General features: G+C 42.4%; 1 protein-coding gene across 1 annotated transcript in view; it reads left to right on the top strand.

Moving 5' to 3' along the window:
- The window catches only part of C2CD2 (C2 calcium dependent domain containing 2), a 35,939-nt gene extending 9,497 nt beyond the window's left edge, over window positions 1–26,442 (top strand). The window contains exons 4-14 of the mRNA XM_019611998.1: window positions 121–222; window positions 4,079–4,201; window positions 4,489–4,609; window positions 7,223–7,331; window positions 10,182–10,243; window positions 12,310–12,449; window positions 12,694–12,865; window positions 13,644–13,757; window positions 15,807–15,934; window positions 16,881–17,196; window positions 22,281–26,442. Of these exons, the coding sequence (XP_019467543.1) occupies window positions 121–222; window positions 4,079–4,201; window positions 4,489–4,609; window positions 7,223–7,331; window positions 10,182–10,243; window positions 12,310–12,449; window positions 12,694–12,865; window positions 13,644–13,757; window positions 15,807–15,934; window positions 16,881–17,196; window positions 22,281–22,507 (1,614 nt within the window). The 3' untranslated portion in view covers window positions 22,508–26,442. The remainder of the gene's footprint in view (window positions 1–120; window positions 223–4,078; window positions 4,202–4,488; window positions 4,610–7,222; window positions 7,332–10,181; window positions 10,244–12,309; window positions 12,450–12,693; window positions 12,866–13,643; window positions 13,758–15,806; window positions 15,935–16,880; window positions 17,197–22,280) is intronic.
- The last annotated feature ends 396 nt before the right edge of the window (window positions 26,443–26,838 follow it).

The following is a 26,838-nucleotide window of genomic DNA, read 5'->3' as shown; positions in this document are numbered from 1 at the left end:
GGGTGTACACCAACTCAGAAACTGTTGTTTTTCCTTTGGCAAGCCTTAGTTTGGAGCTTGACTTAAAATTTCCTTACAGGATATCAGAACACACTCAAGTAACTGCTTTCTTCTTCGCAGCTTCACCTCTATGTGAAAGACAAAGGGGATGATGTCAAAGTGGAGTGGCTCCTCATTAATGTCGATGAGACCAACTTTGAAATCCAGCCAACAGTGCAGGAGGTCAGTCAGTAAGTTTTATTTGTCATAGTGAAAGTTCAGATGTAAGGATACAGTTCAGACTGGGAGAGGACTTCTGTTCTGCCATATCTTGCTGCTGCTGCTCCTGCTCCCCCCTCCCCAGGCACTCTTGTCCCTCTGCTCAAGGAGTCAGAAAGCATCTCTCCAGTGCGAAACCCAGTGCAGTGCATTAGATTAGCAATAACAGTAGCTAGAGCTAAGATACTGGATGATGCTGGAACAACTGAAGCAAAAATGCTTGTTCCTTTCTGCTGACTGCATTTAGCAGTGGAATGGGGCAGTTATTTATTGGCGATGGTTTCTTAAACTGCTTCAGTGAAACTTGCCATGGCTCATCCATCAAAATCCTGCATCTCTGAAGTCGAAGAGCAACTCTCAAGATTACTGAAGCATTAAAGATAAATTTGTGTTTGACAGACAAGTGACCTGGCAAATATTTTTGACCAAATTCAAAGATGTGAAGAATGTCTGCTACTAAAAGCCTTCAGAGCACTTCTAATATAATGAAAAAGTTGTGATTATGTTCCCATCAAAGTCATTTACCTTGCCTTAACTTAATTAGTTTTGAAATCTGATAGCCCTCATTCAGAAACAGCTCTGAAAAAACCACAAATTTTTAAGGAAATAAGTTATTTAGAAATACAGTTTCTGAAGATCTCCAATGAGGAGACTCCATAGCCTCTCTAGGCAGCCTCTGCCAGAGCTCCATCACAATAAGTAATTTTTTCCTCATGTTTGCCTGTTTTGGTTTGTGACTGTTGCCTCTCATCTTCTTGCTGGGCACCACAGAGAAGCATGTGGCCCCATCCTCTTGCCAGCACATTGATCAGATCCCCTGAGCCTTCTCTTCACCAGGCTGAATGGCCCCAGCTCTCTTAGCCTTTCCTCGTAGGAGAGATGCACCAGTTCCTTCATCATTTTAGTAGCCCTTTGCTGGACTCTCTCCAGTATGTCTATATCCCTCTTGTGCTGGGAAGCCCAGAACTGGAGCCAGTGTTCCGGGTGAGGCTTCATCAGGGCAGAATAGAAGGAAAGGATCACATCCTTGGCTTGTTGGCAGTGTTTTTTCTAGTTCCCCCCAGGATACCATTGCCCTTCTTGGTTGCAAGGGTTTATCACTGGCTTGTGGTCAGCTTGTCCAGCAAGTCCTTCTCTACAGAGAGCCTTCCCAGAAGCTTAGCCTTCAGTACTGGCTGTGATGGTAAAGCTGCTACTGAAAACTCGTAACTGAGTGACCTAGAATCATAAAAATTATTACCACAGCTTTTGTACACAAAAATGTTAAGCTCGTAACTAAAGACAGGCAAGTCTTTTGAAGTGTGTTTTAACGCTTTAATTAAAATGTAATATAATATTAATGTGCATGCAACTGACCTGCACGTGTTGGGGCGGCGTGCTGATTGTCCACTTACTGAACAAGCAGCAACTATTCACTGACACGTGCAAATGAGTCTGGCACCATCTCAGGCCTTCAAAGCCTGTTTTTTGAAACGCCAAGTGACAAAGCAGCCTGTTAAGTTTTTACTACTTAAGGGCTTCTTCTTCACTTTGAAGTATGTGTTAGCATTCCGGGAAATGGGGAGGTGACAAACAGAGCTGTTTAATGGATAAAACAAGGAGCAACCTACCCCTTGGTAATTCCTTCAGCTCTTAAACTTCTAACATCAGCTTTTGTGTCCTAGTTTGTAGTTCTTTTTTTCCTCCTTTGGAGGAGATATTTTATATACGAATTGAGATCTTTAATTGCTGATGGTTATCAATGCAATAGTTCTGCAATCAGTCAAACAAGGGATGTAATAACCTATTTTCTGTTGATTAAAAACATCAGAAAACATCTATCAATAGAAACCCAGTGATAGCTGTTGTTGCTGTTACTACAAAACAACTAATAACAGTTTCGGTTGGTGGCAGCGTGAGGCTTGCCTGGAATTTTGCAAATTGGCATCATTCTTCATCCAACAGTGTGTAGGTAAGGGCAGGGGAAGGAAGTCACCCCCGAAACAGTGAGAACAACCAATGATTTATCTGCATATTTAAGTATCTCAGAAAAAGTAAGTTACTGAAACAAGTATATTTTTTGAGTATTTTTAAAAGCAAAAGCTTTTGAAGCTGCAGGAATGTGCAGCTTCTGCCTCTTTCTTTAGCAGTTGCATTGGGGACCGCAGTATGAACAGAGCAAAGTTGCTGAGGAATTAGCCAATATTGTTGCAGGTTTTCATTAGTAGCTGCATATCATCAAGGGGTGGGTGCATGAGGAGGTGGTGCGAAAGGATTTTTGTATGCGGCATTCCTGGGATTCTTATGAAACACTTGGGCTGTTTCTGTAACGCTTGAGGAATTGGGAAAGGGGTGTTGTTCCAAATTGGTTTGACCTGCTGCACAAGCTTCAAGCATCCCTGTAGGAGTGCAGAAATGACTTCATGTGCATTAAAAGAGGACTGAGGGTTGCAAGTGACAGAATCTGGTAGTGGGCTCTGCATGCTGAAGGGTATGACTCCAGCAGAAGAGGATGATATAGGATGTTTCCACTCTGCTGTGTTCACAGGGCTGATACTTGAGCTGATGCAGTTCTGTGGGTCTGCTTAAGCTGATGGGAATGCTGGAAGCTGATGCTGAACAGCCTAAGCATTATCAAGATAATCTGCAGGAATTAGGCCTTCAGTTCTCTGCCTGATCTTCCCGCTGGTACAAACTCTGTGTCCTTGTCACCAGTGTACCTTGTCTTCTGCAGCTGGGCCTGCTTTGTTGGCACTGCTTGCTGGAGGCCTGCTCTCATCTGACAGCAACATGTGGAGGGGTACTTCTTCTTCTGCTTTGAATTTTTGCTTTTTATTTATTGCACTTGCCTAGATATTCAGCATCTGTAAGTCAGTTCCCTTCGTTTTAAAGCCTTCTTCTGTAACACTGAAATTTCTCACTTGTGGTAACAAGTTAGAAAGGATGGATGAGTCCTCTGTCATTCAAGTCAATCTTCTCCTTAGAAAGCAGATCTCATGGAGGTTTCTCCTGGGCTGCCTCTACAGCAAAGGTAGCACCAAACTGCCCTTTCTTGACATCTTCATTTGAAGATTCATTCCCGTGTAGATAACTGAGCAGAGGAAAGCTTTCCAGCAGCATGACACGAGAAGCATGGGGATGGGTTGAATGGTTCACTTCCTTCAGATGCCTTACAGTTATTCCTGTGAAGCCACATGGAAGCAAGATCTGTGACAAGTTCTGATGTTCCAGAGAGGAAGTATGCAAGCAGGCAGTGTGTAATACATATGGACACAGGGTTTTTGAGTAGGCAAACGGGAGTCGGTTCCTTGGAGCGGCATGACTGGCCATCCATTCCATGCACTTCTCAGCGAGGCTGAAGACCTCCAAGAGATGCTGTAATAACTCTTCAGCTCAGCAGAGGATTAGCACATTCTCAGCTGTCGCAGGCTGGCAGAACTCCCATTGAATCTGTGGAACAGTGCCTATCTACTTATCTGGGGACCTGATCTGCTCTCTCAGCAGAGTGCAAAGCAGTTCAGCAACTTTAAAACAGCACCATAAAGTGTTAGTGAAACACCTAGTTTTGTACCTAAGAGCTCTGCCTTCCTAGCTCTGAAGAACAGCATGCAGTTTTGTTAGTGTACATTTCTAGTTTTTCTTTAGTGCTTAATGTAGAAATGTAAGTAATTATTTGCACGATCTCCTAGTACATTTTGTTGCTGGAAGCATAAACTGTTTCTTTCTGACAAAGGTAATTGGCAGTTGCTTTGGTAGTTTGGATATTCCAGGTTAATTTTTTTTTTTCCTTAACTTGTATTCTCCTGAATTTTGAGCAGTGTGATTGTTGGTTTCCTTTTAGGAACAGGGAGAAGGGACTTGTGCAGTATCTGACACACTCAGAGATGTTTTGAAGAACCTCTTTAGCTCAGTTACTCCATCTGTAGTGTTGAGTACGAGGCCTACAGACATAAAGGAGGTTCAGGTAAGTCCTATTCCTACCTGGATCTTTTGAGAAGTCTCCTTCTTTGTAGTGTTTTTATCACCTGTTTATGACCCAGAAACCAGTACGTTTTACACCACTCAGTGGTCAGATACAACTGGAATACTTGCTTTAAAACAACACAGCCTTTGGCTGTGAAGGTTTTGTGATTATTACTCCCATGTGGCTATTTGTGGATGTTTCTCCAAATCACATCTACTCTCTAATATTAATGTGACAGAAGTTAAGCATTTGCGTGTGCTCCATCCCTCTTGTTTTCCTTTTCCCAGAATGTACAGAACACGAGCACTATCCCTCAGGGCACCAGTCCACCTAAACCTCCAAGGGCTCATGAACTGAAACTGCTGGTAAAGAACATCACAGTAAACCTCACTGATCACAGTGCTGCAGGTAATGTAGCCTAGAGGATGCCACTTGTTTTCAAGTAGGATGTTGGGGTTTTTTTGTCTTTTTTTTTTTTTTAATTCAGCTGAAATCATTAGGAAGTTCTAATTTACAAGCTTGGCTCAGAACATGATGCACAATATTGCTGTTCTCCCAGAAACAAGCTTAGTCATGCTTGTACAAAACTGTGAATGTTTTGTTTTATTTAATCATTTAGACATCTTGATCTTCCCGTAAACAAATCCATAGTGTTTGAAAACAAATTGAAATGAATGTATTCCTAAAGTTGATTGTTTATTCTCTAGAGTTTGTTTTATTTTAGAAGTTATCACTTTGAGTGATATAACACGTTGGATTGGGCTCAGAACCAACTCTTTATTGACTGTTAGCAGTGGCATTGCTTTGTTTCAGTGTTGCCCTATTTTAACAGCTGTTTTCCCTTATCTGGGGGCAGTTTTTTGATTTATCTGTAACTCTCCTCCTTTATGTAAGCTCTCCTCAGAGGGTTTTGTTGCTTTACCCCTAGTAGAGTATCTCTGTGGGTAAGGGAAGGTATACCTCTTGCAGATGGAGAATAAAGCCAAAAGGAACACACAGCCTGGTAAAGTTGCACTGATGGCTTAAGAAAGAAGTACCAAACCTGTCTGACAAGTGTTCAGACTTCTTCAAGTGCAAACTTGCTTGCATCATTGCTTGAGGCATGAGTGAGCATATTTTGGGTTGCGTCAGAGAAAATGCAAATTTGAATCCTTGTGACTTATGGTTGCTGGCAATTCCATAACAATCCTTTCAATGGAAGCTTCTAGCTGCTAAAATGGGCAAAGCGCTGGGTTTGGATAAATATATTCTGTTTGCTTTACTCTTTTTCAGTTAGATGTAGTAAATTGCTGCCCCAGACTGTTGCACAGTGCTGCTTTGCTCATCCTGAGTGGAAGTGTTTCCCCTAAAACTTTCTGCAGACTGCTTTTATACACATATATGCGTGTGTGTATGTGTGTGTATATATATATATATGTATTATAGCAGTTTCTGGAAGTTTTGGCAGTGAAATGTTGTCTATAAATAGGACTGTGCTGGAAACAGTAGATTGCAGCAGGAAAACTCATTGAGAATTCATTGTTACTCTATAATTTCATAGTGCACATGAAGCTTTTCAAAAGAGCTGCCATTAACAGTCATGAGATGAGGTGCCTTTCTAACCACAGGATGCGTACAGCAGAGGGAAGGGAGGGAGCTTGCCTTATGGGAAGCCCCTCTGTCCCCTCCCTCAAAGTGTGAGGTAGAGGGAACTATTAATGTTGTCTTCTTTGAAAACTCAGATATGGAGATTCTGAAACCACCACTTTTCTAACAGGAGGTGAAAGAAATTTTGCTTGTTCCCTAGCAACTCCTGAGGTGTGAATGATTTGAAACTGAGTATAAGAAATAAAACCTCATAGTGGTGTTCAGTTCATCACTATAAATACAGTGGAAATAGTGGCACAGCTGAGCAGATGCTGGCTTCTGGATAGAGCTTGCTGCCCTTTTTTTGTTCCCTTCCCTTTTCCTGATCTTGTCTTGTACCAATAGTTAACCATCCCATTGCAGCTCTGAGCCTCCCTTATGGTGTGCATAGCTGTAAGTTCGTGTGCCAACATAGTGGGCCAGGGGCTGGAGGGGGTTGTCTATCCCGAGCATTGAGCTCAAGCATGGGTTGGCAGCATACTCTATAGAAGCCTGAGACTTTCCTGTGAGTCTAGCTGGTGAGCAACCAGCAGCAGAACTGGGCTCTACCCATTTTTATTTGTTTCCTTAGTTTGTGCATGTTATCACAGGTAGTCTTGGATTGGTGCTGTGTGGCTCACAGCGTGCTAGCTAGGGCAAAAGAGATTCCTGCTGTTAAAGAGTTGTTAGCTGTGAGCACCAGAAGAAGAGCTGTTGGAATGCCCTGTTGCAGTGTTAGTTCCCAGGTGGCTGCAATGTAGGGCTATATGCACATTTCAGCAGGGCCTGTGGGGACATATGGCTGCTTTGACAACAAACCACCTGGGCCTCATTAACTCAGGCTCAGCGCATTGGGAAAGCAGCTAAACTGCTTACTGCTGGGTTAGCTTGGATCCCCATAAGCTGTGTGTCCGTAGTGCTTTGTCTCCTCTGATAACCTTGCCAGGCCCAAGCTGTTTCTGTGGACGAGATAGGGCTCCTTCACAGCCCACATATACCACCAGAGGACAACTGAGAATTGGTGATAACAAACATAAGCCTGGATTCTTATGGAGAGCTCTAAGCAGCATGTTTGTTGTTGGCTGTGCACAAAGTCAGCAGTGAACTTTTTGCTGCTGTCCTTGCTGTTTTGGAAGACCAAGAATGAAATGATTTCCATTGCTGCGGAAGAAATAGACAATGAATTGTTTTCAGAGTGACATGTTGTGCTGTTTGCATTTGGAGTAGTGGTATAATTATTATGCCAATTAGTCATAAGTGGAGAGGAGAAATTTATTCTATGGGTGGGTGAGGAAGTGTTTCCAGATAGTCTATTCAAAAGAGCAGTATGTAAGGAAAGAGGTTCTTCACTTTCATTTGAATAAGTGTGACTCCCTGTGATGGAAGACTAGCAGCTTTCTTTTTTTGTTCTCACAGGCAGCACAAACCTTGTGTGCATAGCTCAGCTGAATGACCCTATGCAGAAGTTCTCCAGCTCTGTAGCCAAAAATGCTGCAAATCCCTTTTGGAAGGAAGAGTTTGTCTTGTGAGTAACTCACCTACTAAGAATGTTTTGTAGTAAAGCATCTTTCTTTTTTAACCAGCACTGTGTGAGATTTCAGCAGAAGAACGATGTTTTGAAACATGGTCTGTCAGATGGCCTCAGAAAAATCTGGAGCTGGTGGAGACTTCAGGGTATCTAATTACCCTTTGCGTGGATATGAGATCAAACAGGTCTCTAGATCTTCTTCCCTGATAGATACCTGACTTGAATTCATGACAGCAGTAGCAGGCATAATAAATCACCCAGTACTTAATTTGGTGCCAAAAATTGTTAGCAAGGTTTTGAAGTCCCTTTACCTTGAAAACTGCATTTGAAGAAGTCCAATGTCTAACCCTTCCTTCCTCCAAATGGGAAATGTGAATGTGCGACCAAGTTGACCATCTAAAGGAACGATGGCTATTGTAAAAAGCACAGTGTAAAACTAAATAGGTTTTTCTTTTCTGTAGAACAAGAATGGGAATTTGAGGCAATGTGCACACTACTGTGTGATTTTTTTGCAGCTTCTGTAAATGAGGTCATAAGTGAGCTGTTCTAAAACTGTTTTCATTTCCACTTCCTAGTGGCAGAGCAGAAAACATCAGGTAGGTTCTGTGTTGTATGAGGAAGGAATAGGGGGAGCAACTAATGGTGTGGTCAGAGGTGCATTTCTCAACTGACTTTTCACACACACACACACACACACACACACACACACGCAGCTTCCCAGGAAAATGGGGCAGTGCTGCTGCCAAGCAACATGCTGCAGGTGCTGTATTTTTTTCCTGCTACTGGCTTAGTAATATGGGAGGCACCTGGTACATAGGGGTTCTCAATGTAGCTTTCCAGTCCCTTCTCAGTTCCATTTGTGGAATCATCTAGGTTGGAAAAGACCTTCAAGATCCTCAAGACAAAGTCCATCTGTTTTTTGTGACATTTTTCTTCACTGTCTAGTCACAGCCTGGCATCCACTTCTTCTCTTTGTAAAGCAGAAGCTCGGCTTGCAAAGAACCAAGTAAATGTTCAGAGCTGTGTCTGTCAGTGCCGGGTGCTGCCTTTTTTGAGGAGTGGTATGTGTGCTTCTGTGTGTTTCTCCTCAGCTCCAAGGGGCAGGGAGTGTGCAGTGCATAAATCTTCTCCTGCCTCCCCATCGCAGGCAGCTGATCTGTGCCCGTGCCTTCTATAGGATTGTGCTTAATGGAAGCAGGAGTATTGAGGGAAGAAGCAACAGGGGTTGGTTGATGTAAATTTCATCAGAAGCTGGACAGGATGTGGAAAACACTGGACCTCTCAGTGTGTGTAGGGATGGAGATGAGAAGTGACCACAGTCAGCACAGAAAACATGATGATGTAGAACAACACTGAAAACTCCTGTCTTTCTCTGCAGTCTGATGGAGAAATGCACTCTGTATCTCATCCTGCTGGCAACTGGACAACCAGCTAGGAAACTGTTCCTTGAGACATGAATGGCTCAAGACATTTTGTCTTTCAAAGTCTTTTTAGTTGGAGGAGCTCCAGCTTTTGTGGAAGCCACAGAGCAGGCAGTATTCTTATGTGACGGCACACTGTGTTGCTGTTGCAGCTTAGCAATTAAAATGATGTGATTTCTTCTCCACAGCAAGAGAAACAATGCACTTCTGTAGCAACTTTCTTTTCTGGAGCATCTCAAAATACTTCACCCCTTGTGTACGTGAACCACTTCAGCCGTCTATTGGTGGAGCAGCACCAATGCTGTAGCAGAACAAACACGTACCCAGCACTTTTGGACAGGAAGTTTACAGGAATGAGCCCCTTTCGAACTGAAAGTGCAGAAGGAGGGTAGGCAGGATATGATTAAGTGGACTGGAATTTGGCCTAGACACTAGGGATAATACTGGGTTTTCCACTGCTTTGGCTATTATTCAGAAGTGCGTGAGGTGAGCTTGGGAATTTTGGAAGAAAGTGGTCAGGATTTGTCTGCATACTTTCTTTCAAGTCCATTCCCTCCTGCCTTTTTTAAAATTAAGAAATGAAAAGATGGGGAATTATAACGGTAGACCAAAGATTTAAACTTGCTGCAGACATAATGTCACAGAGCATCTGATGGAAGTGGAGCATCTACAGCCAAAATAACACCATCCTGAAGAGGACACATGGAAAAACGCACAAGTTGAACTGGAAGATTCCTCAGTAGATTCCCAGTTTATTTCACTGGAGAGAAGGCTTTGTACCTGTCTGGTACATCTTACAGACTACTACAAATGCTAGTATTTCTGCTAATAGTGCACATAAGTTTGTCACAGAGAAACTAGTTCTTATTTTGTAGCATCATTGAGTCTTTCTTGAAAAAGTCATACTGACCCTTCTGATTTGCGCCTGAGACTGTTTGCTTACTTCTCTCCTGCCTTACAGGGCACTTTCCTGCTTGGACAGGAAACTGAAGAGCTCTGAATAGGCAGTCGATTGGACCTGTTCCAGCATCTTAACTTAAAAATTTTAACAATGTTCACTGTTGATCCTGCCAAGGAAGGAATGGTTTCTTAGTGCTGCTGTTAGCAGTCAGACTAGGGACCAACATCACCCTGAAAGGCAGTGTTTGCAAACTGCTGGGGAGAAGAAAAGCCTCTGAAATTTTAGGCTGTTGAAATGGGAGCTGAGGGAGAGCCAAACCATGTTTTTCTGGCTAGGATTCCTCTAGTTGCTCTCACAGGTCAAAAAGAAGCCACTCACCCTGGCAGGTCAGCTACATGGGGTTGTGCTCTTTGTGGGACGAGGGAAGCAGTGGGGCTGGGGACCAGAGCCGGGCAGGGAAAACCTACATGGGAACGAAGACCCACCTGCATGCAGAGACCTAACACACTTTTGTTTATTTGACAGTGAACTAAGTGCCAAATCAAAAACACTGCTACTGCAAATAGCAGAAGACGGAAAGTTGGATAGTAAGTATTTAAACTGAAATATTTGGTGTGATCACCTCATGAATATTGCTGATGTTGACATTCTCTTTCAGTTCTGTAGTATAGCCATGTAAGATCGTATTCAGTTCCCAAACCTGTTGAAGTTTAGCTGTCTCTGATGCTGCTTTGTCCTGGTTGTCCCATCGGATACGTCTTCAGAACGGCCCTGCACGGTCCAAGCAGAAAGAGATCATCTGAGAATAGCCAGCCAAGCGTATACAAAACAGGCAGTTTGGGGAAAATGCATTAACTCAGTTTGTGTTTTAAAACTCTAAGTCTGTTCTCAAATTTAGCTCTTAGTGTTGAAATTCATAGAAAACTATGGAGTTCTTGAGTGACAGTTCACTGGTTCTGAGTGACTGTTCGCCTGGTTCATCCGCATCCTATGTACTTTGTTACTTCTACCAGTAAGCCTGGGCAGAAGAGAAGTGCACTGTTAGGGTCTCTGACCTCCTCAAAGTTAAGGTTACAAAGAAACCTTAAGTCAGCCTTTCCTTTGGGGGCTGTCAGCAGCTGTGGAGAACTCTTTTGGCCTTTTAAACTTCTAACAAATCACGTGAATACTGTTGGTTTCAAGTTAAGCTTTCCCTGTCTTTGAGGGGAATCATGTTTTTTAATCCTAAATTCTTCCTTTCCAAGTCCCATAGTCTGCCTAGCAGTTACCAGCTGTAAAGCCACTTAATTCTGATTACATTGGATTAAATATTAAATGTGAGGAATGTAATATTTTTAATAATTGATTCTGTTGCAGTTTGCAGTTAGCTTTCACTGGCAAAGAAAATCCCACCACTGAACTATTGCATTTTGGTTATTTGGAGAATTATTGCCTCGCTGGTGTGAGGATAACAGATAGGCAGGCTTTGAGGCCAAGGAACACATTGAGCTGTTTGCATGAGCTTTGTAAACTTCAAATACTTCACTACCTGGGTTTTATTGAAGTGATTCCACTTCATAAATCATGGTCTGATTTTTGGGTGGTCCTGTGTTGAGCCAGAATTTGGACTCAGTGATCCTTATGGCCCCTTCCAACTTAGGATATTCTATGATTCTATGAAATTCTTCTCATCTGTGCTTATCCTTTTGCTGATGAGAGAGTTTTGCTTTAGCTGGAAATAGTAACTTTATTTCACCTCTTAATTCCTTTGCTTTTTCCTTCTTATGCCGGATTTCAGATATAAAACAATCAGAAAACAAAAGTTTGATGATTATATGAAGGATTAGGAAGTAAAATGTAGGCAAATACTAAAAAATAATTTCTCCAGAGATGCTGCTTTTCTAATTTAAAAAAAAAAAAAAAGAGGAGAGACACATGAGACATATGTACAGTCAGCATGTGTGTATTGTTTCTTACATAAACTCTGTTCCTGCCAATTCTCAATCACCTTTCATAACATGTTTTTCAAACAGTACCAGCAGCATTCCAGCTGTTCTCCCAAAAATTTAAATGGAAAACTCAAAGTAGAATCACATTAGTGACGAGAGAGCTGAGTAATGTGAATATAATGTAGAACTGTATTTGCCTTTGTATTTTGCAGAACATTGGGATTTAATCCCTGAAATCCTGGTAATTTTGCTAGTAGTTTGCTTCAGTCTAATGTAGCTTACATTATACGTTAGGTAAGGGGAGGAACAAGAGAACTGCTCAGCTTGCTCTGAAGATCAAATAAAGAAGGAATATTCTTAATGATGCTCTAGTTTACCAGGAACCCAGGGAGTGTTCTCTGAAAAGACACAAGTAACCAATTGAGGAGATAGTACAAGAATGTAGTCATAATATTTCTAGGTGTTTTCTTTTCCTCTAAGCATTTGGCATACATAGGGGAAAAAATGGCTGGAAATAGGGGCAGGTAGGCAAGGTTTCATCTCCATTCTTTCCTGTTGCTCAGTATTTAGGCCAGGCTGAGGAATAGTTGTAAAATGGAAAGAAGGCTCTGACCACTGCCATGTTTCTGCTCTTGCTGCCCCATGGTGTATAACCAGGTATTGTAAATAGCTGCTATAGTTCTTTTGCTTCCTTTTTGTTTTCTCAGCCTTTTTATTTCTTCTAGGTTCTTCATCTGCAAGGGCAACTGTACCTCTAGACTTGTTCAGGAAGCAGCCTTCTGGCCACCAAAGCTTTGCACTGAACAGCAGGGCCAGTGATGGTAGCCCAGAGCTGAGGCCTGGGCTAGGATCCATTACTGCAGAGGTATGGCATAGGGATGTTTTTATGGCAGGTCCTTTAGTTCTGGACATCCTTGTGAGTACTTATCTATGTGTTCACAGTGCAGCATGTGGCTAAGTTTCCGTATCACATTCATAATTTATGATAACACATCATGCTGTATTTATGTGTATCAAAAGCATTAGCTGGCCCTTGAATGTTAATAAAAATGTTGAAGGAGCACTAGTTAGAAATATTAACATCCTTGAAATATTTTTTGTCTTCCTAGTTCTTGTTTATCGAACCTAGTGAGTTAAAGACTTGGCAAGCATCTTCTCCAGTGCCAAGCACTAAGGTAGAAAAGGATCGAACTGTGATGCCCTGTGGGACTGTGGTCACTACTGTAACTGCTGTGAAAACCAAACCTCGACTAGAAGGGAGGTCATCCCCATTGAGCACAGGTGAGGAAGGCCACTTCGTTCTGTGTTCCCTCTTAGTGTTGTCTGTGGGGGGCAAGAGAAGTTGGTGCAAGGAGGAACGGATGGATAGAGAGGCATCATCCAGACTTCTCTGAGGCATTGATGGCAGTGGGTTTTCTTTGTTTGTTTTTTTTTTTGGATTCTTCAAAATCAGGTTTTTAATTTTCATGAAACCTTGTTGCTACAAGAGGAATGGTTCATGCTGCTTTTTGTACACATATTTAAATTTCATGCTGGAGTGCCAGTGCAGAATGGCTTGGTTTGAGTTGGTGTTTTTCCACATGACAGAAGTATCAGACACACGAGTGCTTGCTGATGGCAGTCTTGTGCTGTGCCTTCTAACCTCAGTGTGTGTATTATAATCTCAGATGAGAATGAGTGTCATCCTGTAGCAATCTTTTCAGCATACCTTTCTGGAGTAGACTGATTCCCCTTGGGATAAGTATGAGTGTAAAACCTCTTCAGTCTTTGTGTGCAGTCTCACAAAGAGTTGCGTTCTTTTAAGCTGTCAGTGTTGATCTTTTACTGAAGCATATATTGTCTAATATATTACAGGAGATGTTTAAAAAGAATGACTTCCTGTGTTTCACAGGTCCTCTGGGGTCACGTTACCGCAGAGAGCATGCCCTGAGAATTTCTATAAACAACTTTCTCAAACATTTATGATTTGAACAGCCTTTTAAATCAATACAACAAATTCTCATTATTTTCATAATAAGTGTCTTAAATAGTTCAAATAACAAAGAAGCTTGGTTTTTAGGTTCTCCTGTGAAAACTCCAGTCAAAGTCAAAGTGATTGAAAAGGATTTTTCTGTTCAAGCTCTCCATTCTCACGGTGCTCCAGTCAGCAAAACTTTATCGTCTTCAGATACAGGTAATAGAACCTTTTGAAGCTTCAAATCAGAAGACATCTCTCTAGACTGCACATGGGATTAATGCAACCCTGCTAAAATAGCAGCAAACCCACTAGTGGCTACTGGCTTTCAACAGGCACTGAGATGTTTATGTTAGCAAGTACTGTGGTTAGGGGTATAGCAGTCTTGCAATAGAAGTCTGTTTTTAACTGGTGATTAAATAACTAATTTTGAAAAAGCAACAATGAGCTGTGGTTTGGAAAGGGAAGGTGACTGTGGAAAAGCCAGGCTGACTTTCCTCTTGCCTTTGAAAGAAAACTTCTCCCTTGTAAAAGCATGAGGTACACTGCACAAAGTGAAAACTCTCCAAAATTTAACCTTAAGGCCATTATGAAATCTCCTGTCTGAAGAAAAGGCATGAGGCTGCCTTTAGGTAAGGCAGACTGAATTCTCTTCTTAGCCCTGCCACTATTATTTTGCCGCTGTTGTTTTTTTGTTTTTATGCTGATGCAAATACATAATCTGGCTGAGCCTGTTCATCTACTTTCCCAAGTCACCTGGCATACAGTTGAAGAGCCTTCAGAGCCCCACGTAGCTTCAGTAACACCTTTAATTACAAATTCACTTTGACTGAATTAAACTCAGTTTTGATTCTGTGGCATTTTACCTTTTTGAGGTGCAGCTCTGAATCTTCAGTTCTTCTATCCTTTGTGGCTTCACCATTCATTCCTTAGATCTATAGGCAGCAATGATGAAAGATGTGGTGTGGTATAGCTGCAAATGACACATGATCTGGAGTTCTGTTTACTTTGTACTGGTTTGGGTGCATATGGGGCAATCTGGAGATGATGTAGAGTACTCCTGGAACAGTCAGAAGGCTTGCTGAGAGACCGAGATGTGTTGGCCAAAAAGCTGGGCAAGAGCGTGAACCAATAACCATGAATACCTTTAAATAACTCTTGACTCTTCCTCCAACAGTAAACCAGCGATACCGTGAAGCAGGGGGGGTATTACTGAGCCAATTTGGAAAGCCCTAAGCTTCTGAGTTTTCCATCATAACTGGCTCTGATATCGAAAATGCAAAGCGTTTACTGGAAAACTTGTCTGATTAAAGCTCAGAGCACACTGAGATGGACAATGTTTTCCCTTCTGTGGGAGTGCAGGGGAATTCCTGTGCAATGTTAATACACTATTGCAGGAAGAATTACTCGTTAGAACAAAACCTTGAGGCAAATGAAAGAAATGCAAAGAAGCATCGGTGGTAGTTATTGCAGACAGCATGCCAAACTAGCTACAAGCTCTGTGGAAAAGATCCTGTGGCCTTTCTGTGGTTCTAAATAATGGCAACAATAAGAATTAGCAAGTGCCTCTGATGCAGTGCTGGGCACTCAGGAGTTACTGGAGGTCTTGAAGTGGCTCTGAAGATGGAAAAGTGGGGTTTGTCATGAGTGTGCATGCATGTGGGAGTGCATACCACTTGTGCATATGTACTGCAAAGTTCCAAAAGTATCTGAGGTACTTGGTGCAGTATTATTCAGGCCTTATCTTTCAGTCCCTTAATGTCACAACAACAAAAGACACTGCTTAGTTTAATTCACGCTATTCCTGATTGTATTCTGTTGTTGTTAAATCTCTTACTGAAGTCCCCACCTCCAGCAATTAAATCTGTGAATGTTTTTGTTTGTTTTATTAACTTCATTAGATTTGTTTTTCTAAGCTTAATGAATTTGATTAGCGTGTACTTGCTGTGCCAGAATTTACCACAGTGTAGCAACTGAAGTAACTGGCTGCTTGGTCTGGGTTTCCGAAGTCTTAAGAGTGTGAAGGGCATGGGTTTGTAAGTGCTACTTCTGTACCATTTCTCTGTAGGATGGAATAATGTACACCAGATTGAGAAGAATGGAAAGACAAGAGCCAGTAGCTTGGTGGTGGATTGCAAAATGTTTTGTTATATGTGGTGTTTATATCATTCCTTGTAGTTTCTTTACATTTAAAATCTAGAGGAAGCTTTGCCTCTCTTTGCTTGTTCTGTTTTTTTGCTACACTCTGAAATAATGCTTTCTTTTCAGAGCTGCTGATACTGAATGGCAGTGATCCTGTTGCAGAAGCAGCCATTCGACAGTTAAGTGAGTCTGCCAAGCAGAAGCTGAAGTCTCCCAGAAAGAAAAGCACCATTATCATATCAGGGGTGTCCAAGGTAGAGCAGAAAACAGCAGGTTTACTTCTTAGTACTGTAAAGTCTTTGTTCCACTGAGCGTGATGTGAATGTGCATTCCGTAGTGTCCTGCTTGTCAGTCTCTGCAGGACCTAGGTCTGCCTGATTCAATAACTATTTCAAGTTGAACCAAATCAGGATGGGTTTACTGGAGAGTGGGTTATTTTTTTACACTTAGATTTGAAATCTATCTAAAAATGCATTGTATCCTTGGCCAGGAGTGAGATGGTTAGGCATTTGGGAAAATTAGCCAAGGTAAGGACAAAAATTAGTCTTTCTCTGTTTCTGCTGATGGAGGAAATGTGCACACAAATAAAATCAGTGATTTTTCTACATGTCAAAGTTGCTTAAATAAAACTCTTTGGAAAAGCCCTCCCTCTAGGCTTTATTCTAGAGTAAGGGAAACAGAAGACTGCTCCTCACTTGGTATACAGCACTCTTCCAGACTTTCATTATCCATAGCCTCCATCTGACTCTTGGTCCCTGCCTGCAATCCTTTCCCTGCGAGCTGCTCTGTGGATGTTTACTGTGGTCTTGCTGTTCTGCACAGGTTTCCTAATGAGCTCTGAGAGAAAGTTGAGCCACTGAGCCTTGTCATTGCTGTACTGTGTAGTATTTAAGTATTAAATACTTAAGTATTTTTTTTCCAGTCTCTTGGCTTTAACAGGACAATTAGATGGTGATGATCAGTTCTTCTTAGATCTTGGCTATATGCTCCTCTTCCTTAGTGGAGCTTAGGGAGCCTCATGATGGTTTTCTTGATTGCCCTGAGCAGTGCAAATAAAAGCGTAAGAAGAAAAAAACAAGCAGGGAGGCTTGTTTTGTTTTTGTTTTTTGTTTTTTTGTTTGTTTGTTTTCTATCAGAGTGGCTTGTGTCAGCATTGTCTCTTTTTTTTTTTTTTTTTTTTTTTTTTCCCCTGTTGGGCAGACCTCTTTATCTCAGGACAGTGAAGCTGCATTGATGATGGACTATGCTGCAGCCATGGACAGTTCCCACAAAGAAGCAGATCCACCTCCTACTGGAGAGGAGGTGATTGCAAAAGTCACTTCTGATGAAAAACTATCATCAGGTGCTTCAGAAACAGTACCTGATACTGACCCACAGCAAAGTGCCCATAACGCTTGGGCTTTGGAGAATGGCAGCCAGCAGTGGAACTCCAACACACTCTTAGACCAGAGCTGTGAAGAAACGTCTGGGAGTTCATTAAGTGTTTCAGAAACTGGGAGTGTGAAAAAGTCTAAAGGTATGTGATCCTTACCTCTCCTCTGGGAAATAACTGTGGTCTATACATCATTGGCGGTGTAATGCATCAGTGTATAGTAGTTTATCTTCTGGTACTGTTTTTTCTCCTTAAACTCTGTGTAATTGTGGTGTTGGTGAAAGCTGTCTTGCTAAAAGCTACAGAGAGTCCAGTTCTCTGGCTCTCAGAGACATGGCAGGCTCTCTTACACTCTTTTCCATCAGCAAATGGAAGGACTCACCCTTAGAAGTTGAAAGGCAGATGATTAAGCCCAACTCATGTCTGAGAGGATAAAGCAAATGAAGGATCAGATCATTTTGCTTTATGTGGTTACACGCCTGGATAGCCTCAGCTTGAAAATGCTGTAGGATTCTTTGTGTTTCCTTTATAAACCCAATAACCTCTGAGGCTGTTGTGCTGGTTTATGACTGTGAGGTGGCTGTTAGGAAGTCTGGAAGAAAATCCAGTGCAGTGGTCACCCACCTGTGCCCTGAACAGGTGGCACACCAGTTACATGGGATGCATGTTGAAGTTGGAAAAACTGTTGTATTTCTCACCCATCTCCATCCCTCTTCTACTTTATTCTTTTCTGTGCATTTCTTACCTAGAGACTTCTACACTTACTCAGAGACAGTATAAAGTGGCAGACTACAAAACCTTAGTACATTACTGTATTACTGTGAGGCTGCCCAGGGAGGTGGTGGGGTCACCATCCGTGGAGGTGTTTAAGAGCCGTGTGAACATGGCAATGGGGCCCATGGTTGGTGGGCATGGTGGGGGTGGGCTGATGGTTGGACTGGGTGATCTTAGAGGTCTTTTCCAACCTCAGTGATTCTATGATTCTAATGCACCTCACATAGCTATGCACTAGACCTCTTCACCAAGGCTTGATGTCTTCCGGTCTTTTCACAAGTCTGTTGTTCCATCTGATAGTTCAGGATGGCACAGCAACCATCAGTTTGGCCCAGATGGTCAGGCATTAGACAGTTTGGAATGGATTTAGGTGATTAAGTGCTAAGTGATTTGACTTGTTTGGAGCCTGGAGGAGTTTAGGGAGCTTTGAGATTCTGCAAAACCTCTGGACTCTTTAATGTTTTACTCTAAATCAAGCAAGTGGAAGCTTGTAGGTGAACTGTTGTTTACTTTTGCTTTTCCATGTGCAGTGTGTTGCAGAGAGGTCAGGCTTCTGAAAGTTCTCTTTGCACAGTGTAGGGCAGGACTGCTAGAAAGGACAAATTACCTCTAATATTGAGACAGTTGTCTCAGCTTTAAAAATGTTTTCTAAGACTGTCTAAAATCCCTTATACACAAATCTCTCTGTGGAAGTCTTGAACCTCTGCTCACAGCTGAGTAAGTTCAATGGAGTGAGATAGGAAAACTTTTCTACCTCCTTTCCCTTGGTTAGCTTTGAATACTTCAATTTATTTTTTTGTCAAAAATAATTCCCTTTCCCTTTCAAAAACAAGAACAGCAACAAAAACAAAAACACAAAAAACACCCACTTTTCTGCTTTAAAAACCTTCCTGAATGGTATAAATGTCTTAAAGTTGGCATTGTCTTTCACTATGATTTCTACTCTTGAATACCTTTGTTTTTCACTTTTCTGACTTCCTGTTTCTTACCCGTTCCCTTTTATAAACTAAGAGGACCACTGTGCCAACCAGAATTAATTACCTACACAGTAAGTTGCTTTTGTCTTATCTTTTAAAGAAAGCGTAGCTTTACAATGGTGTGCTCATTGTAAAAATCAGAGCAAAATGTAGTTTGGCACCTGTTTTCTTCCCTCATCCATTTCTTTCCTCCTCCAAACTGCCTTCCTGTGCTCAGATGCCTTAGCAGCTTTGTCTGCCCAGACAAATCATTCCACTGGTGGATGTGCTGTCTAAGTGGGTCATGCAGAACAGGCTTCAAGGAAGGCTTGGAGGGGTGCTGTGCTCCTGCTCTCTCTCCATCATGCCCATTCCTGTTGAACATCTGCTCATGCAAACCCATGTGTGACCTCATAACTGGATATGCATACACAGAATACTTATTTTAAAAACTGCTGCTTACAGATATGTAGATTTCCTTTCTAGCTGAACTCCTAAAGCTACAAGTACTTCACAGACACCTCGATTAAAAACTGTTTTGGAGTTAGGAAGGAATGGAAAGAAGCAGTCTCTATTCATGTCCTTGTAGATGTGGAAGGAAATCGTCCTTCAATTAAAAAAAGAGATTCAGAAGTGACCCTAGCCCTACCAGCCTGTTAGAAAAGCCTGAGCTGGCCCTTGGGAGCCTGTGAAGACCAGCCAGTCTGTACAGCATTCTTGAGGTGCTCTCTGCTTATCTCCTGGTTGGGGGCCGAGTTTGGCGTGTGGATCTTGTTGAACTCAAGAAGTAAGCATGTAAACAGCACAAGCATCACTGAGTTTGTGATTTGCCCTGTAGCCTGCCTTCCTAGCAGGGGTGCATGCCTCCACAGAGCTGGAGCCACTATCAAGCAGCATGCACCCACCTGGCTGGAGACCAGTGGGTAGCAGTGGAGGTGATACAAGCTTCCAGCTATCAGTAATCTTGGTACCTCTGAAAACACAAGGAGCTTTCACCTTGGGGGCTGCTGCTGTTGATGAGGCTGTGCTGTTCTCAGGGAAGTGCAGCTTGCATTTTTTTTTTCAGCTGCAACAAGTTGTCGTAGGCCACCAGCACAGGTTTTGTTGCAGCATTCTTGGTTTGGTTCTGTTCCTCAGGATGGGAAATCAGTCTGAATGGATAGGACAAAATAGCTGTTTACGGATAAGCTCCTTTGTCCTGCTCCTCCTGCTGGCACAGCTTCAGCTGCAGCTGCCAACGCTGCTGGGCAGAGCAGCTGAGGGCTAAAACAAAAGCCGCACAGCAGCAGTGCCTCAGCAACCTCCCCAGCCTCTGCATATTAACAACTGTCAGTATCAGGGGGCAAAACACTGTTTCCTTTATGCTGTTGACAACAGCTTGAAGTGGTGCTGCCTTGCCAAAATGATCAATTGGCAGAGGGTGATGGGAGAGCAGACAAGATTCAAGTCTGTGTGTTCCAGTTGCTTTCAGCTGACTCCTGCATCAATCCCATTGTGCCCGGTGAGCCATGTCTTGGCCGCAGCAAGACAGAATGTGCTAGAGTATCTTCCCAGATGCTGAGCGCTCAGTCCTTAAAATAAAAAAGTAATAATGCTGAGCACGTGTCTGTAACTGTTCCAGTCTGAACAGAGCAGCTTCTGGCTGCATGAAACAGGGCTGCCCTGAACTGCCTATTCTGCAGCTGTTGCTGTGCAAAATGACACGCAGCCTGTGCCCAGTCCTTAGATGGCAGTGACATAATCCTTGCTGTTGCACAGTCACATGCAAGAATTGGTCTGCACGTTGCTTTTTGTATCTGTTTACAACGGGAGGAGAAGCAAAGCTGAGACTGTGCAGTGACAGGATCTGATAGTTGAACAGAGGAAGAGTAAGGAAAGCTGATGGTTGTGCATAAACAAGTTGTGGAAGCTTAGCCAGGAAGATGATTATCCTCATGTACCTGTCTGACTGCCAGAAGGCTCCCTCTGCTGGCTTGCTACCTGGGTCTTCTTTGTTCAAACTGGCTTGTGTCACTGCCACAGCAGCGCTGCCCAGTTCTGCACTGAACTCTTGCTATTTTGACATTGGGCTGTTGTACCAAGAGCAGGCAGCCTTCCTTGTGCCTCAGGCACACGGAGCGCGTGGGAAAACGGAAGGTGGGAGCTGGCAGAATGCTGGTTGCAAAACCAACTAGGGCTTGCAAAGAGGGAAGACCATTGGTGTCTTGTGTTGCCAACATGAGTCCATGGTGAGAAGATATGCAGCCAAGGCAATGGCAGCTAAGTTTGATGTGGAATGAAGAGGAAGGGTATATAAAAGAATCTGGACTAATTTGCCACAGAAGGGATTTGGGCAAATTTCTGAGCTTATTGGAAGCAAATATAATACTATTTTTAATATGCTTGAGGTGAATTGTTATTTCCAACAGTGTCTTATACCAGCAAATGATTGCTGCTCTAGGTGAAGCTGCCGAATTCAAGTAGAAGATGGGCAGTCTGACTGTTTGAGCCTGCTGCATGTGGGCTGACATACAACTACTTACTTCAGGCACCAACAGGATTCTCCATGTCAAAATGCCTCCTTCACTTTGTATATAATGGGCTAATCCTTTCTTTTCAACTCCATTGATTGCTGAAACTACAGAGAGTACATTTCTTCCTCTCTCTTTTTTTTAATAAAATACTTTGTACTTTTATTGCACTGGAAGTCTGGAATATGCCTGTTTGACATTTGAGAATCCAGCGTACAACCCACGCTAAGAGCTGTGCATGTGTACGTGTGAACACTATTGTAGCTTTCAGAAGAGCATTAGAAACAAAGTAGAAGGAAGGTGACTTCCACAAGATGTGTGAATTCAAAGTTGGAATCGGAGGATTAACATTTAATTCCTCATAGTTGCATAGTAGCTTTCCTTCCTTTTCAACTGCGTCATTTCAGAACGGGAGGAAAAAAAACTTCTTTAGTGCTCCTCTAGCAATGCGTGTGAGCTCTTCTCAACTCTTCTGCTAACTGTAAGAGCATGGACACATGCATAGATCTAGTACGACCATGGTCTGTCATGAATCGAAGTGATTCAGTTTGCATGATACTTGCATGGAACGAGGAGAAGCAGAAAAATGCATAACTTCATGAAGCCTGAGTTTCTCAGTGGTGTTTGCTTGGGAAAGAGCTGGGTCAGTGGTGGGGGAAGGTGGATTGAGCAGCATGTAGTGTGTGTGTGAGTGCCTGAAAGCATAGTGACTGCTCACCTTTACCAGTATCCAAAATCCCTTCATTCCAGCACGGGCCTCGTGCCCTTGCATCCTCTCAGTTACAGATCATCAACACTGTGGCTCTGAATTCACCACTTCCTTAGCTTTCTAACATAGTTTAATTAGTTATGAGAGTGGTGCTTAAGCTCGAAGTGCTGAGACGAAGGCTTTCTTCAGCAGAGATGCAGTTATAGCTGAAGCTGCAGTCTAGAAGAAAGCAGTCTGGTTTGTCTCAAGTGCCTTTGCCTCTGCTCTTTGCTTTCGCAGGTGGGATTTTGAGAAAGAGTGCAAAGCTCTTTTTCCGTCGTCGACACCATCAGAAGGATCCAGGAATGAGTCAGTCACACAACGATCTCATCTACCTGCAGCAGCCCCTGTCAGAGGAAACGCGCAAGAAGGGAGGCACACTTTCGCGTATTCTTAACAGAAAGCTGCTTTCCAAGAACAAAAGCAAGAGCAAACTGAATGGTGCTTCGGCAGAACCTTTTGTGTAAGGCTGAATGAACGCTCTCTGATGGGATACTTGCACATCAGTTGTTTACAGAGCAGTACCAGAGAACACAAATACAGCTGATGACTTGCATAACATGATGCTCGCTAATACAGTGGTGCAGGAGGAACAGAAGGATTGTATTTTCTGTTTATTTTTCCAGAACGGCTTTCTCTCTGATTACTGTGAAGGTGCTCCTCTGAATACAAGCAGCTCTACTTGCATCATGACAGCTTTCGGAGAACTGTGTGGTGGTGTTGTACAAGGTGAGGGAGAGCAGGGAGTGGAGCAGGGAGCTGAGAACTGAAGAACCGTACCTGCTCTATGATTGAACCACTGTCAGGAGGGGAGATACCACTGTGCTTCCATGCTGAGGCATGGAGCAGTAGCAATGCAAGTCTCAGCTCGTGTTTCTGGTCAGGCTGAAAGGGAAAAGAGACCCAGACCCACTTTGTGTTGTGATTTGAAAACGGGTAAGTTTTCAGAAACAGAGCTAAACCGCTGATTAAGAGAGCCTACTGTAATAACTGTCGCCTGCTATAAGCGCTGCTCAGTCCGTGTAGGTGGAGAGAGGCCTTTTATATTAGCCATAAATCAATAAATTATGCAAATACTTATACTACCATATTATGTAATGTTCTGTATGTAAGTTATACTCTGAGAAACAGAACTTTTTAAAGAATTTACTTGAGTCTACTTGCAAACATTTACAACTTCTCCTCTGTAGCTTTTCTTCCCCGTGTGAGAAGCTGTTGCTGCTAATACAAAAACCTGTAGTAGGGGCTCTACTTCCTTCTCCCAAGTACTTGTTAGACAAGCATATATATATACCATCATATCAAATGCAAAGCTAGGAGCAATAAGTCTTGAATAGAGCATATTTAACCCTATATAAGCTTTTCATTAGACAGCTTATTTTACTTGCCAAATACTTACTGAGATCTTAGAAAATGCAGTTGTGAAGAGAGCTTTTTAAAACAATGATCGCAATTCCCTCAGTCTTTCAGTTTCTAGCTCCACCAGTGTTGTTGCATGCTGAGTGGTTGGTTGAGTTTTCTGATTTATTTTCCTCATTAAATTAGAAAGAAAAACTGGTGAAAGTAAAGGCATAGTTCTTGTTTTAGCTGCTGAAAAGAGCAGAAGGCAGGATTTTACAGGTGCCACCTTGTAGTTTGCCTTCCTGTACATTCCTCCTGAGGACAAAGGACCAAGCCTGATTTCTTTAGCCAAGGAAAACATCCATTCCATTAGAGCTACTGACATGAATGAATGATGGGTTTGTGTTGCTTTGCCAACAGTGATACACACCCCCACACCTCACCCCTTAAAAGAGATACAAGGCTTTTGCAGATATTTTGGTCTTCAACTTTTCTTCAAAAATAGAAAGTCACTGAGGAACAGGAACACGTTTTGAAACTTCACATAGACTTCAGATTCCATGGTAAATTCTTCTACAAAGAAAATCTAGATGCTTGTTGGTTGTTTTTTTTACCAACAGATTAGTAAATAAAGGAAATGTCAAAATCTTTTAACTGAGTCTATAGTTTAAAAATATTACACTTGTATGTAAAAAATCACTGTAGTACAGCAGTCCAGCCTATCAAACAGCTGTACCTCTAAGCATGCTGCTTATTATGAAAACATTTGAAGGTATTTGTATGTTTTATGTTTTGGAAATTTGTTACAAATGACTGTCCTGGAGCTGTAATGTGCTTAAAAATCCCAGTTCAGTAATATGGGTTTGTCCTGCCTGAATGTGCTTGAGCACTTGTGTTTATTGTTAGTTTAACACAAAATAGAACTCTTCATTTGTACTACAGTGACTCGTGATCCAAGCATTCAAAACACTGAATCTCTATTCCCTCGACATGTAATTTTTCCATGCAGAGGACATCTTTGCATGATGGGGCAGGGGAGGAGGAGAGATCCCTCTAGTGTTCTACATGGTCAATTTTGTTTACTGAAGGAAAAAATCTAACCACAAATTCAAGAAATCAAAGCGAGACTGAGCTCCATAGGTAGCATCATCTCTGTACGCTGAGTGCAGAGGGAGCACGTAACACTACTTGAGATCTGTTCGCATTACTGAAGTGGGATTTAACTTATAGAAGTTTTATCATTTACTGTAGAATGTGGTGGAAATAACACTGAATAATGTGCTGACCGCAGGAGAAGGGTTTGCTTGTGTGTTATTTTGAAGAAAAGATAGATCCTGAAGTTTTGGGTTGGTTTCTTTTTCGGTTGATCCTTCTTAAGGTCTTGGTTATTGCCTAAACCCATGTCTTGATGGTGGGAACTGCAATATATATATATATATTTATATATAAAAAAACATACTGCAAATTGTGTGAAGGTTTGGGCTTGCCTATATTAAGAGAATTAACCATTAAGATGAGGAAAGCAAGGCAACTTGTGTTAAGAGGGAATCTTGGTCTTTAATTGCCTTCATTCCTCAGGAAAATAAATAGTGTTTGGTTTGATGTGTGACCTCTACATGTGGCTGGTTGTTCCTCACCTCTTTCTACAAATACTTTGTACTGCCTTGCAAAAATAAGCTGAACTACCAAACCCAAGGGACAGCTGCATTCCTCAGTGGTGGCAACCTTAAGGGCCCATGAAATATTTTCCCTTCCTAGATGACTTTTGCCTTTTAAGATCAGATCTGAGCAGTGGGTTTTTTTTTTTTCCTCTTAGCAGCTGTGCCAGTTGGGTGCTGACTATCAGAAGGAGCTGAGCTTCTGTTCCATGCAGGGAGGGGAGGATCTGTGAGCTGGCAGTGATAATGTTGCACCTTGCACTCTTGGGCACTATCATGTCCCATGCAGTTGTGTGAAGGATGTCAGAGAGAATCATTTAGCTCTACTCTTTGCAGTCTTCATGACTTTAATAACCATGCATTTGAAGAACAGAACAAATCTCAGCATGGTGTTACACAGAAAACTTCATGTTTTCTGCCTTCCAAGTTAATTACCTCAGAACAACAGCTTGGAAACAATTTGTGAAATCTTTCTTCCTTTTTGCCCCTTTCCTTATACTTTTGTGTTTCTAGATCTTTTGTACAGCAGTATAGATACGATATTTCATAAGAGCTATGCTGTGACAGCTTCCTTTTTTTCCTTTCTGAAGCATCATGTAATGCTTTGGTGTTCTTTGTACATGAAATTCCTTAGGAGAAAGTAGCAATGACTACATAAAATGCTGTCAAATTTGTAAAGGGAAACAAAAACCTTGTTTTAACATCTCTTAGTTCTGGTAATTCTAGGCGTTACAAGGCACAAGAGCTCTATACAAGGTAGGAGTCTATTTCTTTTTATTCTATTGCAGCAATTTAATTTAGAGCTGAAGTTAGAGCTAACTGCTTATCATGGTACAGATGAAGCACAGCAGGCTCTAGGCTAAGGCATTCCTGCTGTGAGAGGGAACAACGAACCTCCTGCTCTGACCTCTGCAGGACATAAGTGGATTTATTCCTGTGTTTCAAGTTAGCATGTGCTTCAGCATCTCACTGAGCACAGCCTCCGTGACAAACAATTCAAAGTTAACTACATCACCAGGGTGATTACTCAAAGCTGAGGGTGAATAGTGTCACTTTATTCAGGATATCCAAACTGCTACTATGCAAGGTGCTGGCATGGTGTGGAGGTAACTGGGAAGGATGGATGTGAGGTGTTTTTCCAATCCTGTAGCTTTGTATTTCCCACGAATGCAGTATGCTCTGATATTCCAGGTGGGGTAACATTTTTGTTTTCTGGTACACAACTGTGACAGTCGTTTCTTCTGCTGTGCTTTTTTTGCTTTATTTTGCGCGTGTGTAAAAAATGAAGTTGGTACAGTTACAAAGCCTATGATGTACAGATTTATTACATCACTAAAAAATGTATGGATTTTTAAAAGAAATGCTACTGCTGTACATTCAATAAACACCCGCTGTCTCTGTGCTGTGTGCTGTCCTACATATCCAGCCAGCCACTCTAGGCAGCTTTCTGCTCTCATTCACGAACGTGGCCCTGTTTGCCCATGTTTACCTCGCGTTTATTGCTTAGCTGAAATCCCCTACTGCTCTCCCAACAGGCTTTCTTCATTTTATCTTCTGCTTTCATCTTGAGTGGTTTAATTTCTGCGCTGTGACCAGAATCGCACAATCATTAAGGCTGGAAAAGATCCAGCACAGCCACCAGCCCACCGTGCCCGCTAGCCACGCTCAGACTCCCCTCGCCTGACTCACTGCTAAAAAGAAGGGTTCCCTGGACTCCCCGAAGCCCGCTTTCCCTTCTCTTCGAGTTCCCAGGTTGCGAGCTCCCTACCCGAGCCCGTTCCCCGCCCTGGGACCGCCGG

Source organism: Meleagris gallopavo, chromosome 1 (assembly GCF_000146605.3).
Source record: "Meleagris gallopavo isolate NT-WF06-2002-E0010 breed Aviagen turkey brand Nicholas breeding stock chromosome 1, Turkey_5.1, whole genome shotgun sequence".
Classification (NCBI taxonomy): Eukaryota; Metazoa; Chordata; class Aves; order Galliformes; family Phasianidae; genus Meleagris; species Meleagris gallopavo.
Note: the sequence above shows the minus strand (reverse complement) of the source record. Positions and strands in the feature narration are given on the sequence as shown.